Here is a 21368-nt window from a genome sequence, read left to right as displayed (position 1 = left end):
TTTTTCTTTGTTTCAGAAGATAAAAGTTTTTGGCTTCTCCTGAAAAATTTAGTCGAGTGGACATGTTCAGTTTTGAAAAAAAAAGCTCTTCAACTGTAGTTTGAAAGTGTCATAACATGAAGAACAGAAATTGTAGGAATAGCTGTGGTGCAGATTTTTCCCCAAGTATTATATTCCTTCTCCATTTTAATTTCACTACTCTCCATTGTCACTGAATTAGGTATTATCTCATTATATTTTAATTGTTCACAGTCATACGGTAAGTAAATTGGCTTACAAAAAGGTAACACACATTCGATTCTCAATGCTTTCAAAGTAAACTTTTTATATTTCCGTGCAATATACAAAATTAAAAACTACTTTATCTTCATAAAATGTATTTATTTAAATTTAAAACTACGATCAACATGGAAAAAAATTGTAAACGCTACTTGTTTGTTAACTGCATAACATAATCTTGGAAAGTGAAGAAAAATAACTCGATTGCGTTTCGTTTTTTTTTTCAAACTTTTCTCCAATTTTGTTACAACGCATTTATCACATACGTAGAGAAATGCAATATAAATAAATTAATACCAGAAGAGAAAAATTTCCTCCGTCGAACCTGGGTCCTTGGCTTTACGTACCAAGCGCTCTAACCATTGAGCTACGCCGAAGTTCAATCCACAGCATCGGATCGATTCCCTCTTCTTCAGTCTTTCTCCCTTTTTATATTAATCTTTACGTAGAATATAAATGAAGAAAATCAATTAAATTGGATTTTTGCCAAGTTTTGTACATGTGCCCAGTTTCTCTTGCAGTTCTCTAATTAACAACAGTATTCGTAAAACAAAAAAAGAAAATTAAATTGAAGTTTTTGTTAAAATAGAAACATCCGCTTGGAATATGTTAAGATACTTACATGCATGTACACAAAGACACATTAAAAGTCCTTTCTCATAAAATTCAATTTAAAACTAAAATGAAAGAAATCTAGGATAAATATTAGCAATATAGGTGGAATATAATTTTATTTATAAAAATACATACATTATTTCAGTTACAACTATTAGAAATAAGCGTATTGTTACATTTTATCTTTACGACATGTATGTTCGTCTCATTGTGTCCGTTTCCATTTGCACACTTACTCAATATCTTACAGTTGCCATAAACAAAGTGAAGACTGCAAACTGTAAAAGTAAACACTTCATGTGTATTTCTGTCATTTAGCAAAAATCTTTAACTTTTGCCGAAATTTAACATCATTATTACAATTATTACTTCAAAAAAGAGTAAAATAAAAAAGTAATCCCTCAGCCTCAGCAGATGAGAACGGTCATTCAATCAATACGGGGGTAATGCATGGTAAGCATGATGATTCCCCAGTCATTGTAGCTATCTTTCGAAAGCGGATTCGCGAGCTAGCGTAGCTCTCCAAATTTACCACGATGTTGGATATGCACCGGTCCCATACACTGGCCGAAATTTCATGAGAAAATTTATTTCCCCCACAGGATTCGAACCAGCGCGCATTCCGTAACGCATGATGCATTAAACCACGACTCTACGGCAAGAGACATTAATTTAAATTTAAAATATAAGAATTTACAATTACAAATTTTACAAATATACTTTGTAATTTCGAACAGCACACAAAAAGTTAGTATCTAGAATTAATGGTAAGGATAAACAAACAAAAGACAATTAAATGTAAGAGTTTAAATCGACGTCTGGTGCTCTACTTTCCAAAACATAACATAAACAGGTATTAGAAAACAAATACAAATTTATAACATTAAGAGTGAATTATGGAAACAAAATAATAGTTAATTATGACACAAGTTCGTAAAGTTTCTCCTTTTGGCACGAAGGCAAAAGCATAACTTTACGAATGTGTTCCATACAATATTTTTTTCTACGATAGCACAAATTTACATTAAATATTTCAAGTTAGAGATGTTATAAAATCACAATAACCACCTCTGTGGTGTAGGATTCAGCATGCTGGTTTCTTACGCAGAGGGCTCGGGTTCGATTCCCGATCGGGTTGAATTTCCTGGTTGATGTTTTTCAAGTTTTTCCTCAACCGTAAGGCAAATGCCAGGAAATTCGGCCACAACATCCCTGAAAATCACCAGCCTCATTCATCACCGAAATCATATTTCTAAACAAATCAGTAATATATAGGCTATACAGTCGTCATCTAATTCACAACAATAGAACCAGTCTCAACAATAGTATACAGGCCTTCGGATTTCAACCAAAGATTAAATCGCGATATGACCCCAAGATGTTAAAGCGAGTACAAATAATAGCGAGGAAAAAAAATCACAATGTCATGGCCGTCTAAATTGAGAACCATTAAGAAGTAAGTATCCAGGAAATGGCAGCCTGTTTTATTCATGTTCACGATTTTATGGCCATCTAAACTGGCCATATAATCAACAAAGCGATTAGAAACAGTTGAATGATAAATCTTCTTACAATGGGTACCTATTACATGCAACTTCAGAATAATAATGGCTAAAATGTAGATATGAATGTTAAATTTGTTATTTGTGTTACGTGTAATATTTAAGTAATGAAAGATCGTTGTAATGCATTCATTTCTTACTGAATTAAGTTTGTGCATTGAATATTACATTTGTGCGAGATCGTGCGTATTTGCTTGCTTTCCGCACAAAACCAATCCGCGGAAAGTCTAAAATTCCACATTCAGTATTCCCAAACCTAACACACATAACAATTTCCCTCTTCTTACCGCTTAAGTGACATATTGATTTTACTGCTTTAGGCTTTTAACATATTATTTTTAGAGACGTTCAATATAGTAATAATTATAAATTGGAAACTTACCACTGCAATTTCACCTAAATTGCACTGTTAATTACTGTTTTTTAAATATTTGCAAAAATTAAGTAAACTATAAATCATTACATAACCTTACCGTTTGTTTTAAGTTCGCATTTATAGACTGGGGGGAAAAAAGACAGACGTATATCACGGCCTGCTGGAGTATAGTAAACACAGAAAACATTTTAAAGCAACAATGTTGAAGATAGATATTTTTGTTTTGCAAATTTGCCGTCATTGAACAGAAACCAAGATGGAGATTTCATTGCAACTAATTAGAAATTCCTCTTTCAGGTATGTAATAAACGATCTTCGCACAAAATAATGTACGATACACGAGCGGTATGTTTTCTTTCAATTCTCGGAAATTAAAAAAGCTCAACTACGTAGGCCTACGTTTCGCTTTTTCAAACTTTTCCTCGAACATGAAAGCTTCAACATACCGCTCTTGTAACGCATATTACTATTTTTTGGCAGTACTTACTTTTTTTACGCACTAGTGTTTTAAAGGCTTATTTTACACACTGATAACAGTGAATAAAATGCAACTTTACGCGCTATCGTAGAAAAAATTGTTTTATGTTACTAATGAAATACGGTATGAATCCTAAAATAAAAAAAGTCTAGGTTATTCATATTATGCAGAATGGTAACGAATAACGAAGCAAGGCATCTCCAGAAAGAAAACAAGTCACAAGCCCTAACTCGTAAATTAAACAAGAAATGTACGGCAAGGTTTTATTTATGGCGTTCTAAACGCCTAGTTGCCCTTTAACGAGCCATATTTTGAATATACCTCTATATTATGAGGTCGAGTACACTGATTGTGTGAATCTGGTTAGCTTAACCATCGACGTTTATTTATAGCTCAACTTTCACACTGCTAAAATGTCGTAAGCATAACGGAAACAAAAATATTGCCCTGGGAAAGTGTTTCTTCAGAAACGTGAATAACATCTCACTGAGCAAAGTTTTGTTATTCAGAGGTACAATCTCCAACCAAGACTCGACGCATAACTAGGTCCAGCATCGCATATGCTGTTTATATAAAGTATTATAACATATTACAGACGAGCAGGCCTATTTCAATATTTGGAGTTTTAATTTAACTTCATAAATCAGAAAGCAATGATAATCTATACTGACGCTGTCTTTAGTATTTCACCACTGTACTGAAATGCATTCCTACATTCTTCACAGCTTATGCTATAAGCTTTATTTAAGTTAGTTATTTTACGACGCTTTATCAACTGATTTGAGATGAAGGTAATAATGCTAGCGAGATGAGTCCAGGGTCCAGCGCCGAAAATTACTTAGCATTTGATCTTAATGGGTTGAGGGAAAACCCCGGAAGAAAACCTCGGTTATACGAGAACTGAGGTAGTTTGTTTCCCACATCGCTTCCACACCTTCAGCTGTCTCCTCTGTAACACCAACATTTGGTGACATTACGAAAGTTTCACGCTAATGTACACTCAGGGTATACCTTGCATATACGAATCTGTAACAGGTTAGGTTGTTAGGTTAGGTTAGGTTAGGTTAGGTTAGGTTTTTGTTATGTCTTGTATATACTAATCTTTGACAGGTTATGTTAGGTGAGTTTAGGATTTTATATGCCTTGCATATACGAATTTCTGCAGGATTTTCATAATATGATGATTTTTGTTTAGTGATGTCAGCGTAATGGCCGACGTGGAAACAAAGTTACAATATTATAGGAATTTTGTGTCTATTTCAGTATTATTTGTTGTATTTCACTGTATTCCAGCGGTTATTGAATTAATACAAGTTTTACGTTCTTCATATTACATCGTATCGTGTGTTTTATATCCCTACGTTCCTCTCCTTCACTAGAAACCACAACGTTTGCACTTCCATTACCACGCACTTGTCATTTCACACGTAATTTACATTTTCGAACAATTTCCTTTGCTTGAAATATTTGCCTATAATATCCTTAACTTTTGAAATCATCTTCGCAAAAAGGCAATTACAAATTCCACCGTTTTCATTTCAAAAGTCACTGGAACTACCTCAACGCTCGTTTTTTTCCAAAACCTCACCAGGTAACTTGTCCCAACTAGAATTTGAACCCGGACCCGTTCGATTCACGGTGAGGCTGGCTAACCGTTACTCCACTATGGTGGACTTTAAGCTTGTTATTTTCTTCCAAAGTCATTTAGTCTTCTTTATTCTGTCCAGCACTAAGGATTATTTACGTCTGTTATGGTTATTATAATACATAATCTTTAGACATTTTGAGTAATCTTCTTAAACGTATTGTTGGTTTTAGCTGGTATTTCAATTATTAGTTTTCGTAATCTTCGTGAATTCAATCTCGCTACATGATCGTTTTAATTCTGTCGATATTAAACCATAATTGAAGTTCTTTCTACGTAGTTCACATCCAATCATATCAATTATTACTCGCGTCCTTTATGAGCAAAGAATCTTTAGCTTAAAAGTGTCCTTGTAAGTTGTTTATTTTATTTTAGTTGGTTATTTAACGACGCTGTATCAAGTACTAGGTTATTTAGCGTCGATGAGATTGGTGATAGCGAGATGATATTTGGCGAGATGAGGCCGAGGATTCGCCAGAGATTACCTTGTATTCACATTACGGTTGGGAAAAACCTGGGAAAAAACCCAACCAGGTAATCAGCCCAAGCGGGGATCGAACCCGCGCCCGAACGCAACTTCAGGCCGGCAGGCAAGCGCCTTAACCGACTGAGCCACGCCGGTGTTTAGTAAAGCAATTGTTATACAACTAAATAGAATACAGAGTGAATATAAATTCAACTGGCAAATTTCCAGAAGTTGTAGAGGACACCCAACTAAACAATTAGAGACGGGTTGTAAAGAGTAGTGAAGTGCATTCCATAATATCTCCTACTCAAATCCCATCCTCACCTTCCCGTGGTGCAACCTGTTTCAAACAAACAAGGCTCTAGGAAGCGAGTCACAGCGGTATAACTGTTCCACAAGAAATGGAGGATGTTCCATTTCTGCATGATGACCTTCCATGGTATGCTTAAGCGTCTCCTAAGTGGTGAAGAGGGGATATGGTCGGTGGAGTTGTCTGACAATCCTCCCGACTACGTCATATGGACCCGCTAACCAACGGCAGCTTTCTTTTACATAAAATACTCTTTATCACAATACTTTGTTTACAAATACAATGTCTGTACACAGTCCTGTTGATTAGTTAAATATAACACAGGCCTGCAAAATTGAAGGGTTCAGAGCCATAGTGGGCCAAGCGCCATTTATTAAAAACGGAGAAAGCAAGGGTTAGAGTTAAGCGAATACCATAGTTTAATTAAGATTGATATATCATTTAGTTTTATTGTGTATACTTTATATTACTTGCTATATGTTTCCATTGAATTATGGTAATAACTTTATTTTAACTCTTGTTTTCTACGGTTTTAGTAAATGGCGCTTGGCCCACTATGGTTCTGAACCCTTGAATTAAGGGTCATAAGAGCTTTTCTAAAGATTTATGCTACATTTATAGTTTCTTGAGGTCCTGATTCCAAAACTGAGCTCAGATTTTCTCTATCACGTATAATTTTTCCGCAACATGGATTGGCACTTTTAACAATGTAAATGTAGCGTTATTGCATTTAATATAGAAAAGTAATGAAGTGAAACATGTCCTGCTGTAAATATTAAAGGTATATTTTACAAAACTATTAGATTGTCATAATTAACAATTTACATTTAGTCAAATGCTTTATATTGCCTTTTTTTTTTCTTCACGGTGAAGTTACGTTTGTTACCTTTACTCTTATGTGAGGTTCTAGAGATGTTCTTAGTGGCCAGTGTTTTTGTTCCCAGTGACTGCTTCTTTGCTTTCCTATACAATTCAAAGAGGAAATAAGGAAACTTAGTAGCCTATACCCAGCTTGCTGATCAAGAAGCATGCAAAACTCTCTCAGATCTCCACAGTTATGAATTATGATCTTTATATTTCATCTTTGTAAAAACCAGTCCAAGATTCTCGTAAGTTTCTTTAAGGTGTACTGAATGATCAACAGATAACGAAGCATACTTTTTGCGTTTGTTAAAAACACTGATCACTGCTTCAGACTTATTTTCGAGGAATCGATAAAAGTCTCCATTCATCCACTTCGTACTGAATACTAAATTTTTATATCAAACCAGGAATATTAATGCAGTATACTAAGGCACCGTCATGTGAAAATTAAGGAGTAAATTCCTTTTATCTACTCCTATAACGATGAAGAAATGTTCCTGGTGTCAGCAAATTAATTTCTTTTAATCTGGTGCGTAAGAGTTCAGTTTTTTCCTTGGATAATCCTAAATCTCTTATTAAATCAGTGAGTTCAAACTGGTAAACTCTTCAGGACTTTCACTTTCTACATCACACAGCTTTCTAGATTGTGTTTCTGATGCTGATCAACAAAGTAGTACAAAATTTTGTATTACAACACTTTGTTATAGATGCAGCAAAATCACCAGTATATTAATAATATAAAACAAAATATAGTTTTGTGTAAACATGATGTGTGATGTGCCATTTTTATGTCATTTCTGGCTTCAGCACACAAAAATACATAAAGGAGAGCTAAATTTTTTTAAACAGTTTTTCATCTATATTCGCATTTCACATCTTAGTTCCAAAGTTTGAAGTTTAATTTCTTGCACACAACGTGAACTGCAGGCCTAAATTCTGTAATACATAGCCTACCTGTATGACCAGCGTTTATTTATCATGTACCTGTGAGACAAGATCGGTTATTCGTCTTTGCTGTGAAGAAAAGAGTAATTTCTCGAAAACTATGACTTTTCATAAACACATTGTATACAAAGTTTTTGTTTATTTTTTAACCTAAGAATATGACCCGAGCTCCTGTGCAGAGTCTATCGGAACATTCTGTATACATAATTATGTACATTTTTAGCATTGCGCATTATAACTTCTTAAGAGTACAGTCAACTCTCGATTATCCGGGAGTGGGCTGTCCGCGTTGTTGCTTAAATGGGGCCAAAAAGACCTCTTGGAATATCTCGGGGGGCAAGACAACATTTAACTGGAAAAATATATACCGGTATATTTTTTTTAACCATAACCGTCAAATACGAAAACATTTTTCATTCCAAAGAAATACAGAAGACACTTTCTGATTACTTTGTCAAAATTTAATTTTCGTTAAAACTGATTATTAAGTTTGTAGTTAATTGTCTACTATTTTTGTGATTTTTTGGGTGAATGTTCGTATTAAAGGCAAACGACGATAATAAACCCTAGACAATGTCCTTGGATTCTAACTTCTGTAGGCATTGTCGCAGGAAGAAAGAAACACTTGCCCATGTTTTAGGTTCCTGACCGCAGGGCGAAATTCTCAGAAATTCACGCCACCATCGTGTTCGCTCCTTCACACCTACCGTTTATGAATAAGTCCATGGCCTTACCGTTAATGGTAGTTGTCGTAGGATCGACATAATCGCTTTTTATAGAAAATACTTCTGTAGGATACATCCTTGAACCTACTGTCAGATTTGAGCATCACAAAAGTCAGCCTGAGAAAGTGAATAACGAGAAGAATGACGGTAGCAGGCGGCACTATACCACGCTATTTTGTGAAAATTTGGAAAAGTCACGGACTATCCATTAACAGAATTACAAGCATTGTTATTATTGTAATTGGGGGTTCTTGTATATATTAAAAATAATTTTAATTTAGTAGTCTGACGCAATATTTGGGTTTGCCCTGCGACACAGAATAGCTCACAATAAAATTTAAAATGAAAAATTATATAAACAGGTTTCAGACAAAAGTGAATAAGACATAAGAAAAAAAAAATAAACCAAGTGTAATTTAAATTGAATGTACACCATAAAGATGCTGACGAAATATCGCTACAGAAAATTTTATTATGGTGGTGACGATGGCATCTTGAAGATCTCTCGTCAGCTTGTATTTTTCCCTCCACTTTACAAAGGCTTTCGGAATGGTGCCTCTCGCTCCGAAGAAGAGACCGGTAACTGTGATTTTTTTCTATGTTGTATTTCGCCGATAGGTACTGAATCGTGGGCTCGTAGATTTTCTTTTTCTCTCCGTTCACTTCAGATGGTTGAGTGGCTGAGATTTCAAATCTGATGGTAGGATCAATTATTTCGGCTGTCTGTTTATTCCTATTTATAGCTATGATATCGATCCTACGATTGCTTCCACCATCAGCAGTACAATGAACTTCCTCGTGAATGTGCATCTGCGATCACAGAACGTATGGTGTTGTGACGTTTTATTCTGAGTACTTCTCCCTGTGGGAGAGAGGTAATACTTGGTGTTATTTTGATCTCTGATTTCATATTAATTTAGTGTTTTTTTTTTCAACAATTATTGTCTGTATCTTTAATTCTAATTATTATTATTATATTTTGTTTACTCTGTCTTTTACGGCAACTGTAAATATATATATAGTTTATTATAAAACATATGTATAATTATATTTGTTAACCGTGGCTTTGTTTAAACCGCGACCACTATCGCGGATAATCGAGAGTTGACTGTACAAGGGTTTTAAATTAGGAATTTTTCCAGCCGTGTGCAATCATTAGGAAACAGTGGCACAGCGAGAACCAACACAGGTGAGCTGCAGTCAGTTGTGGAGCTGCTGGGGTTCGTCGTAAGGGTCGGGCCCCCTCTCTGCCGCTATACGCGCGTGTTCAGCTGCGATGCGGGCGTAGAGGTCCGCGTGTCGCACCTTCGCTGCTGCTACCGTCGGAGTGTCGGCCACGGGGTTGCTGAGCACGGGGTGGAAGCCCTCAGCGTCTGCCACGTACTCCACTGTACGCACCTGGTGTCGGGGATCCACGTATGCAAACATTCCTGAGCCACAAAAACCACACTATGATATGTTGCTTGTTATCAAAAAACAAAGTGCAAAAATATATACCACAATACTTGTTCCCATTATGTCCTTCTTATCAGCGGCGGTTCCTCTATATGAGCACAGGAGCACGTGAACACCTTAAAAACCAACAATAATCGTACGTATTACTGTATTAATATTATTACATCTATTACCTTCCAATGTGCAATGACGTTCCTACATTTTTCGTCTCGACAGAATGTCTCGTTCGTGTGTCGTGTGTCTTTAAATCTCCTTTGGACAGGTTGACAGCAGCTCGCACAATTTGTCTATAGCAGGGTGGAATAGCCTGAGGCGAGAATATTTTCTGGCTTGTTACAATGGTTACAATAGCTCTGGCTCGCACAGGTCTGAACGTGCTAGTGACAGAGAAAGAGAGATGCTCCATCTTCCTGGTCTGACATCCTGTTCCTTTCTCCCTCATTCCTCGTTTTCTCTCTTTACTCTTTCTTTTCAAAATACCGATACGCAAGGAGGCTGATTCTGTTGTCTTTTGTTCAGCAAAGTAAAGAAAATACAAGCTGCATTGTTGCGTATTGAAAGTTGAAACAGTAACACTTAAAGTTTGGAGACGGACGTGTGTGAAATTGTGTGTTAAATTAAAAGAGAATTAAAATATTCCTCCGTAACACAATGACAGAAGACCGATTAAATACATTGGCTATGTTGGCATGGAAGAAAAACTTGTTATCAACATTAGAGTTATTGATAAGTTTGCATCTCTCAAAACTAGGCGCATGGAGTTTCTCTACAAATAAATCTAGATCTTCAACAACAGCAGTGAAGGAGAGTCCTATGAATTAATTTTACTCTACTCTTGTTTAATGGTTTTAATTTTGGTTTATATGCGTAGATTTGGTACATGCATATTAGAACTCGTTTATCTCTGACGTGTGACTCAGCTATACGAGAACATATCGGTGTGTTCATTACCAATATTTTTTTTTTTGTGAACACCCATCCAAGAAAGGCACGAGCCGCCACTGCTTCTTGTACGTTCGTACTAGAGTGCGGGTTTACCATTTAGCGAACACAAGTACGCTCCCTCTCGGTTTTGAGTCGAGTGGTGCTTGTAGCAAACAGAACCCGAGGCTAAGGTTCTATTTACATGGAAATTAGCCTTAAACGTAATGTAAACATAAATATTTGTAATCGTACCCTTTGAAATGGAATGAAATTTCGGGAGAGGGCACTACAACCCAGCACTGCGACTTTCACGATCTATATGGATATCCTGAACTAGCACCAACAGATAGCGCACGTGTACTATGAGGAATGCGCTTTGCGTGTGCATTTGTTTTTCGGTATATAAACATTGAGGATATACGTAGTGTATTAGTATATTAAATACTCTTAAAAACTACTAAAAATGGCAAATTTTTGTTATGTTCCTATATGTAAAAACCAGGGAAAGTTTTTTGTCTTCAATCAGGTCCCGAAATATTCTGAATATATGCTTTAAACCTTAAAAAATATAAGTAATAAAATTGGGCCTCGAAAGTGGTAGCTATTAAATAAAAGTAACTACTTCAAGTAAGGAATTGTTGACTATAGTTTCATTTTGGAAGAGGAAAAATAAAAATTAATAAAAACGTATGCAACCTTGACAGCGAGCTATGTTAGCTTAGATTATATGCAGTAGTTGTAGGAGTCTCCGAATTTTACGCCTGCAGTAAACTCTCGATAAACTGGGATGTTTATTATCCAGGACGATCCCTAGTGAAATCCATTTCGTGAATAATGTTTTTAATGTACTGTACCCTAATTATTAAAGCCATATTTTAAGTTCAAATTTTCAAAATCATCCCACACAGTATTCAAAACTGTATGTCCTTAACCTACAAAACACACTACTAATCGTGATACTATTGCGATCATATTATATCATCCTATTAAAAATTGTGTTTGATCTTTTTGCAGCTAAAGGAAAATTACAAGGAATATCTTCTCGATAGTCTCTTCCCTATAAAAAACACATTGGTGGCTGCATATCCTGTTTTTAGCGTACGGTTCTTAAATACTAATTATTAAAGAGGGCAATATTCACTTTCGACATATTTCCTATTTTTTTATTCGTGCATATTGTTCTCAAAGTTCTCGTTTAGGTTCATGAACATTCAATTTACTCGTATCTATATTCTGTATACTGCAGATTTCCCCACCCATCTCGGGGAATCGCTCAATATTATGCAGGTTTACGTTATTATTTATTGTAAATTAAATTAAATTATGAGGTAAGAAAATATTGAATTATATTAAGTTATAACTAGGTTATACAAAATAACTGTAAATATAATTTTGACACGCACAGAAAACCAACAAGCGGGAAAACGTAATCAACTGTAGCATATGACAAAACATAGCCCTACAACATGTTGCGCCGCATGGAACGCTCCTGCCATCTAGCGGTAAAACTTTGCATAAGATATCCCTAGTGCGCTAATACTCAAGCTAGACGCATTTCCAAACCCACACCGACTGACTATACTAAGGTTCGCTGCTTATCCAGGTTTCGAGCAGGCAACCCCACTCGTCTAAACTATGAAAGGCATGTCTTACAAATATGTAATTCTAAAAGATAAGGTATGGAAAACTATTGTACATTATTTATTAAAGTTATTCATCATTTCGGTGAACTTCATTCTAAAATATAGAGAAATTATTAAACGTAAACATGCGAAAATCATTATATTCCAAGGATTTCTGTACGTTTCAGAACAAGACAACTAGCATCATCGCTACAAATTGTACTGCAACGTCATTATTTGACTCTATGACGAAAAATGTACTCAATGCGGAGCTGTTCTTTTCACGCCAGGGAAAGTGAGAATCGTTTCTCCATACATTTTTCTCTATGAACGAACGAACGAATGAATTAATTAATGATTACTCAATTAATTAATTATCAACGAACGAATAAATGAGAGGAGAAATATTTAACAACACGCGTCCTTGCAAGGAATATGAAGGCTGAGAGGAAGATTTATGTGAGCTCCAAGCCTGTTGGCCACTTGTCCCACTCAGATTTTTGCCGTTGCATATGAAGGAAAGACGAAAATGAACGTAACCAAATAGCTATCACAAGAGGGGGAGAATGAAGAACGAGGGATCAGCAACAGATCAGGATCTCAGAAGATGTTAAAAGCGAGGCACAAGACGTCGCAGTCCTCGCAAGAAAAGGGATCTGAGCCCTTGCGCTGTGCGTGTGACACTCCAGTAAGCTCCCCTGAGGTACCCATGGCGACAGAATTATAAAAAAAAGGCTTCGATTTTCTTGGAGAGTTTAATTTCAAAAATGCTGAAATTTATGAGGGAGAGAAATCCGTGGCCCATTTCGTTTACTTCATCCCGAGATTAGTCTTAGCGCCTTACAAAAACCAACTCAATGTATGATCACAACTATCATCATCACGATCATCACAATAACAACAGGTTATCACACACTATTGTTACCATAATGATCACAAAACAATAAACATCAGCATGTCTATTACCGTCATCATCACTAACATTAATATGCTACAATCATCATGACTATAATTATTACACTTCATATTAATAATAATAATAATAATAATAATAATAATAATAATAACTATTGTTACCATAATGATCACAAAACAATAATCATCAGCATGTCTATTACCGTCATCATCACCATCATACTCTATAACTAGACTTCGAAGTTGAGGCACATTAACTCTAGTAGTAGTAGTATTTATTTATTTAACCTGGTAGAGATAAGGCCGTCAGGCCTTCTCTGCCCCTCTACCAGGAGAGTGCACACAGGATAAAGCAGCTGGCGGGGTAGTCCTCTCCCATCATACACTGTGTGAATTGGAGATTTCGCAATATAGGCCGAGTAACTACATTAATAAATCAACTTTTGCCAGAAGGACAAAACGTAAATATGTATTATCGTCTCTCAGATGTAGAAACATAATATTTTCTTAGACCTACGAAGAGTTCAAAAGCTTATATTTTTAACAATTATTATTATTATTATTATTATTATTATTATTATTATTATTATTATTATTACCAGAGCATAAACATTTATAATTAAAAGAAACAACATAAATAAAGAAATTTTAAAGTATAAATCACAGAAATAAACTTATCTTAAAATAATAACATTACTATAAAACACACAACATTTTAGATAAACGTTTAGAAAACAATATTATGTTCTATTGGTATAAATCTAACTTCCATATGTGTGAAACTCGTGTTCGAAGGGAACATATGTGCAAAGATTAATAAATTATGTATTACGAAGAAAGGAAAGTAATATATTTAAAATGAAAATAACTCAAATATTTTATTTAGTAAGAATTGTTTTGTATTGTATTGTATTCAGTGAGAAGTCAAAATGAAAGTTTTGTATGTTAACTTGATAATAAAACAGAGTAAATTGAGAATCAAATTAATTATAATAAAGTATTGCCAAATCTCAAGATATATTATATTTAAAATATATCACATTAATTTGTATTAATATTAATTTCAATTATGTATTCTAAATATCTCTTTAATTTTTATTTGAGCTCATATATGTTATGATTTCTTAATAATTTATAGTCTATACATTTCAAATTTCAAAATCATGTTCTAAATTTTTAGTCCATAATTAAGACCTTTTATTTTTTTATATTTTTCCCCCCCAGCAGATGTGATGCATTTTACCTCTTCTTGTATTTTATTTTATTGTGGAAGAAAGTTAATAATGTAGCCTATATTTAAATATTTTTGTTGCAATTACATTCCATTTTAGAAATCGCAATGACTTCACATCGTCCCAAAATGTTTCAGCTTCAGTGCTAGTGCCTACGAAATCTTCAACGTCAACTATATCTAGACAGACAGCACGATAGACGACGGAAAAAGTAAACAAGCCCTCGCCTGTTCCCACACCTCCATGCAATAATCCGCTATCAGTTAACTTGTGTCGCCACAACTTCGAGGTCTAGTTATAACTTAATAACGACCACATTTACACCATAACCACCAGCAACAATCTGCTACCATCAGCATTAATATAAATCTGCTGTAATCATCATCTTCATCATCATTATTAACATTATTATCACCATTACCACCAAATTTTAATGTTGTCGTAAGTAATGATCATATCACCAATACTATCCCCACTATGACACTTTATTGCTATCATACTGATCTATCACCATAACCACCAGCAACAATCTCCTCTTGTCATCATCATTATTAACATTAGTTTTCTGTCGCCACCGTTTCTACTGTATACAGTGGAACCAGCGAATAGAGATTATAAAGAATGGACACTGAGCGAATTTTCCTGTGTTTTGTTTCTTTGTGTGCCAGCGGTTAGTTCCACTTTCAAGCGCTAGAGGTAGTGTAATCGAGCATACGCTAAGATAATAATTGAGAATAGAGTTGAGACACAGGATCCAAACATCGCCTACCTTATTGCATAATCCAGTAACGCTTTGCTTCAAATAAATTTAAGTTAACAGCTTTTCCTTATTTCTCAATAACAAACTAGTTGTAATAATAATATCTTATATTTCAGATATAATACATTATATTATCAACTAATATAATACATTATAAAATTAAGTATCGAATTCGTTTAATATTTGTATATAATATAATATAGGTATATGGTTTTACTTCTCGTAAGTTTTTTTTTTTTTTTTTTTTTTTTTTTCCCCATTTTCAGTGCTATGAAATCATTACATATTTTAATTGTTGTTGGAGTCAACGTCTCAACTCTCATTATAAAGTTAATGACGGATTTATTATGTTATGGATCCAATTTATTTTATTTGAGTACATAATGTACCTAGATGTATTAATTATATGTGTTATATTTCTGCTGTGTTGACTGCTAGCTAGTGTGATGTCAGCGCCAACTCTAGGGAGAAAGCAGAATCTCACGCTTTAGCTGGGTTGAAGGTCATTGAAATCAGTCCGTCTACATCAAAGGTACCGACGCGGAGTGTCCATTCTTTATAATCTCTATTCGCTGTTGGAACTCCACAAATAGACACGGCAATGGTCCGTGTGCGAGACGAGGTACGAACTCTGTCTTTCTACGGAATACTGCGGACATTGGTAAACATAAGGGCTGTACAATATTTTTTTTATGGAGTGCGGACCGAAACATAAATAATTAACGTATATAATTTTAAATAATATATTGTAGTATATGCAAAATATATAACAAAACAAATCCGTGATTAAGTATAATATATACGTGATACATCTGAAACATAAAACAAACTTCTGGAGGAAAAACTCTCGAAATATATCTACATACGGGGCTTTCATTTCAAAACTTCCCACTCTAAATAACTAGTTAATTAAATTGAATTCAATTTAAACCAAAAAAAAAAAAAAAAACGTAAATTTAGATATCAAGGGGAAAGTCTTAAACAAGGCTTAATTGCATTTTAGATTTCACCTCCAACCCCCAGCCACTCTCACTTTGAAATTTCAAATGGCACCCCTATATTTTTAGACTTAAATATGAAAGAGCATTCAATTGTTTATGCAACATATTCATTTGTTTTCGCATCTTTTCTTTTCTATCGTCGCCTGGTAACCTGCATTTTTGTTATTGTTGATTAGAGCCGAAGAGAATAAAACTACAAAAACTTATTGAGCATTTCTTGTAATAGCTGTGTTTGTGTATTAAATTATTTTAAAATGGCGTATACCCTTCAAGAGAGAACATAAATCATCTCTATTGATTAAATTTAGGAAATACACAAAATTAGCTGTGTTTTCATCCTACAATCAATTGATAATAACAAAGCCTCTTATAATCACTATAGAATGCCTCGTAATTAGATGAATTTTGTTTTATCCTATGCACTGTTCTGATCGAAATGTCAAATTCTTGAGGGATGGCTCTGATTGATTCACCTTTTTTTAAACCGTTCCAATATTTCTAACTTCTGCATCAAACATAAGTACACATTTTTTGTTCCCTGCCTTGCTGCCAACGTGTACGAGTATCTGCACACTACTGCATGGTTCAACTGGTTAGCCCTGTGCAGCACGAGACAGGATGCTTTGACTTAAGGTACTGTCGCACGTCGCTACTTTTGCAGCGCTGTAGTACAAAAAACTGCGCAACTCTTGTACTGCGACGTGTGAACAACGGTGCAACCCGAAAAGTAGCGGCTGCCGAACCTGCTGCTCGCTACTTTTCCATGCTGCGCGCAGCTTAAAAGTAGCGACGTGTGAACAGGGTTCTCAGGGTTGCAGCCGCAGCATTTTTGATATCGGTTTTGTTGAAACTTTTGCTGCGGTTGCAACTAGTGTTACCACTCAAATGTGCCAATGATACTTTTATCGTTTGGATATATTTTAATGTTAAATGTGATGAAAATAAATTATTTGTACCAGTTATTAAATACACAACACAGTCTGAGCATAATTGCTGAAGATATAATTCATTTTTTAAATTTTCCGTAGCGTAGTTCCAAACAGGAGGGTTGCCAACATTGATTACGTGAATATACTGTTGGTTATCATTTAAGTATATAGGCGTTTTTATAAGTTTTATAGTAAAGATAATGTCAATTTCTGAATACTAGATACGACAGAAAAGCAAATAATAGATAAGGAAGCTTTCGCATGAGTTTTTTAATAATGCGAACATAACCACAAAATGTATATTGAGAAGTCAACACGGAGATGGAAACCTGCAGCATGACTGCGGCTGCAAAAGTAGCGCCTTGCGTGTGAACAGACTCGCAACCTCTAGTTGCAACTTTTGCAGCACTCGGGTTGCGCAGCACGAAAAGTAGCGTGCAGCGCGCTACTTTTGGCTTAAGTGTGAACACGACACGCAACTTTTGCAGCTGCAGTATAAAAGTAGCGCTGCAAAAGTAGCGACGTGTGACCGTACCTTAACCTTGTATCGTGAAGTATACGAGAGTGAGCGTCTATTTGTGGAGTTCCACTGTAACCACAATATTTTAATATTTTCGTCATTGTTAATATTACAATAAAATTAGCTGTTCGTGGATAGTATTCTCTTTCATTCCGTTCCGTTTTCATTTCCATCAAGAAGAACAATTTCCATTTCCCCTCCTAATCTATGTTACAGTATTAGGGGATAGAAATACATATTAAACAGAACTGTGAATCATGTAGCCTACGTAGTGGTGGCACGAGGCAACTGCACTTACCACGGATGACTCCTGTGCCGTCGCTCTGCTCACTGTGTGTCCTGTCCACGTGACCGGGGTACCTGCCTGCCGTGTAGGTGAAGCTGTAAGGCTGGGGAGGACCGGGGGACACTTCATCCTGCTGCGGCAGGACGGGGACCGCGGCTCCCAGGCACACTACTGCCATTAGCACTGCCACGACCTGTTAAAGTGTAAATTATTACTACTACTACTACTACTACTACTACTACTACTACTACCACTGCCACTACCACAACCACCGTTACCGCATGACGTCCACACCTGTAGAGTAACGGTTAGCGCGTCTAGCCTCGAAACCAGGTGGCCCGGGTTCGATTCCCTCAACCCAATATGAGCAAATGCTAGGTAACTTTCGGTGTTGGACCCCGGACTCATTTCACCGGCATTATCACCTTCATCTCATTCAGACGCTAAATAACCTGAGATGTTGATAGAGCGTCGTAAAATAACCTACTAAAATAAATAAAATAAAAGTTATCGCATGACTCTTTGCACAATTTGTATGGCTTGCTACAGATAGTACCGTACACATTGATATGTTGTCACTTATAGCTTAGCTCAAATGTGTTACGTAGTTGGGTTTTTTCGAAGTTTTCCCTCAACCAATTGAAGCATAATTCCAGTATAACTTGGACTTCAGACCCATTGACATAATTACCAAACCCGGGTTAAGTTTACAGTGCAGCGTGCTGTATTCGTAAGAGCGCGACCGTTCGGCGGCAAATATCATTCACAGAACAGGAGTGGTACGAGCAATAAGCCTTGAGAACAGGGAAACATTCTCTTGGAGTAACAGGGAATAACTTTGGTAATAAGTCCAAGAGATCGGCTCCGCTTTCCTTGTATTTCCTGATTATAATCGCTAACCTAAGCTATAGTCGCGACGCTGTTATTCCCGGCGTGACTCCTCCTCTTTGCTTACGTCTTAGGAAGTGAAGGCTCTATAAAGTCTAGGTAGGTAGTATCGTTCGCCATTTTTGTTCTTTCGTTGCCGAACTACCAGACAAGGGATCTATTTGCCGCACCGTTAAACATTATCATGTCGTAGCTCCCATGATAATAAATCAAACGCACTGTAATTGAGCAAATAGTTGAACGGCAAATAACGTCCTCGTGTGCTTTCTGCGAACTCAACGAAAGAGCCAAAATGGCGGGCGATTATATTAAGTATTTATCGAGCCTTAGGAAATGCATCAGCGAATCAGAAGACGCACACGTTTAAATGTAGCCGACCGGCAACGTTATTGGCTGCCGGAAATTAGAGCGACGGGACTTTAACATAACATAACATTTACCAGTTTAGCTTAGCTTAGGTTAGGTTAGGCTAGGTTGAGTTGGGGTGGGTTGGGTTGGGTTAGGTTAGATTAGATTAGGTTAGGTTTAGCTTGGATTAGTTAGAATTAGCTAAGGTTGGGTTAGGTTAGTTTATGTTGTGATAGGTTATTTTAGGTTACAGTCGAAATTATGTGTTTCCGAATTTTTTTTCCATCACCTTTCGAAAAACCGAGCACAAAATCGTCGTTTGTGGAAAAAAAAAAAAAGTTTGAAAATCGAGCTGTGGTCGTCCTCTAGAATCACCTTGGCAAGAATCAATCGAATTACTAATCTTTTTCAATATAACAGACTGTGATTTTAGTTCCTTAATGCCGGCTTGTATAATGATGACGCAATTTTGTTTTTCTTTTCTCTCTTTTCATTTCCAAGAATAATAATTGTGAATATTTGTAAAGTAGGTCACGAACACCTCGTATATTAATTCTGGAGTAATACATTTTCACTCGTTGCTAGAAATTAAATCTCTAACACAACCAGAAGAGCGAGGATGGCATTACTGAGCCACTGACACAGAACAATCCAATAGAAAGAATCGCTAGGCTTACCTTCATATTATTGAATGCACAGCTTCTATCACTCTCACTAGAATATTCCAACTGCTGCAGACCAGCTCTCGCCGTATGTTTGAGTCAGGTGAAAGTATGTTGCAAGTAAAAAAATAACTCCAAACCAGCCAATAGGATTTATATACACACACGTCTTGTCCTTCCCTACGTGCGATCTTGCGCAAACATCTGACGAAACATCTTCAAATTCCGCCGTAGGGAGATTATAACCTTCAGCGTAACCTGTCGGTAAGGCTTATATCTGCTAATTTTTTAACGGTAGTACATGTAAGTATGGTCCCTATGTCAATTAAAAAATATTAATGCACATTTTTGTTTAATTCTGTTCTTAGAACAGAGGCGAGGTTTAATAATGGCGCCGCTTCTGTTAAATATTAATAAGATAATATTGTAATTTAAGAGTATGGAGAAGGAGGAAATCAGAAATGAAGTCTAATTATTGCTCATGTGTTCTGAAATATTTATGTAGTACCAATTTCTTCTCTATTAATTTTCTTGTTAATAAATGAGTAAAGATGTTTTAATTATATGATATAACATATTATTCACAAAAATGTAATAACATTCATGAAATTAATACAATGAAATTATCAGGTTTCCGAGCATGACAGTTCAATGACAAGACATTGATTCACATCCGGGATAAGTCTGTCATTCATCTCGGATTTTCCGCGACCATCCCGATTTAGAGCTAAGTATCCCATGTCCCGATGAAAACTGTTCGGGACGCCCACGTATCTCGGTTTCTGAAGAATTCATTTATATAATTTCTTAAAGCCATTTTTACGTTATATGAAACCAAAATAGTGTTAGTTTTATTTCTCTATGCTTGTATTATCAATAGTAATCTCACTAGAGGTTTTGATTTTCTCCAGATAAATTAATTGACTATTACACGATTAGAAAAAAGTAGTCTATATAAGGATTACAAGAAATAAAGTACTCTAATACAATAAAATATTGACTTACTGAAATTCTATATCACTAAAGTTATCTTCACCAAAACGTTTGAACGGAGCCGCCATTTCCAGTTGACTGTCTATGGTGTAAACAAATGACGATCGCAAAGCATGTTTTATAGTACCGTAAAGAATTTGCAGTTTGAAATGTTGGTAAACAAAGAAACAAATGGCAGGAAGGTGATAAAAACAGGAGAAAGTATATAAAGATTAGAAGAAATAAATTACTCTAATACAGTAAAATAGATATTAACTGACTTAATAAAATTCTATTTCACTAATGCTACCTTCACCAAAAGTGTTTGAATGGAGCCGCCATTTTCAGTCGACTACCTATGCGGGAAACAAATGTATGTTTTATAGTACCGTAAAGAATTTTCAGTTTGAAATGTTGGCAAACAAAGAAACAAATGCTAGGGTAGTGATAAAAACAAATAAACGCTAGAGAAGCGATAAAATTAAACAAATGCTATGGAAGCGATAAAATTGTGCGATGAGCAGCCGTGATTGATTGAAAGACATTCTTTAGTACCGTTTTATTGGTCAAAAGTAGTATGACATAGTAA

General features: G+C 35.6%; 1 protein-coding gene across 1 annotated transcript; it reads right to left on the bottom strand.

Annotated features, from left to right (window-relative positions):
* Positions 1-993: 993 nt before the first annotated feature.
* Positions 994-19979, bottom strand: LOC138701906 (cuticle protein 10.9-like). Its single transcript, XM_069829270.1, has 3 exons — positions 19823-19979; positions 17922-18102; positions 994-9695 (listed from the first exon to the last, which is right to left on the bottom strand). Exons 1-3 carry the CDS (start codon positions 19826-19828, stop codon positions 9466-9468), a joined length of 417 nt encoding a protein of 138 aa, XP_069685371.1. The 5' UTR covers positions 19829-19979; the 3' UTR covers positions 994-9465.
* Positions 19980-21368: the final 1389 nt, after the last annotated feature.

Source organism: Periplaneta americana, chromosome 6, assembly GCF_040183065.1.
Source record: "Periplaneta americana isolate PAMFEO1 chromosome 6, P.americana_PAMFEO1_priV1, whole genome shotgun sequence".
NCBI classification, from domain to species: domain Eukaryota; kingdom Metazoa; phylum Arthropoda; class Insecta; order Blattodea; family Blattidae; genus Periplaneta; species Periplaneta americana.
The sequence above is the reverse complement of the archived record's forward strand: the minus strand, read 5'-3'. Positions and strand labels throughout refer to the sequence as shown.

Bases quoted from the DNA above. Each gene is read 5' to 3' on its own strand.
- LOC138701906 (XM_069829270.1), bottom strand. The intron at 9,696-17,921 runs GTAAGTGCAGTT...TTTGTGGCTCAG, and splicing joins CGGCACAGGAGTCATCCGTG to GAATGTTTGCATACGTGGAT.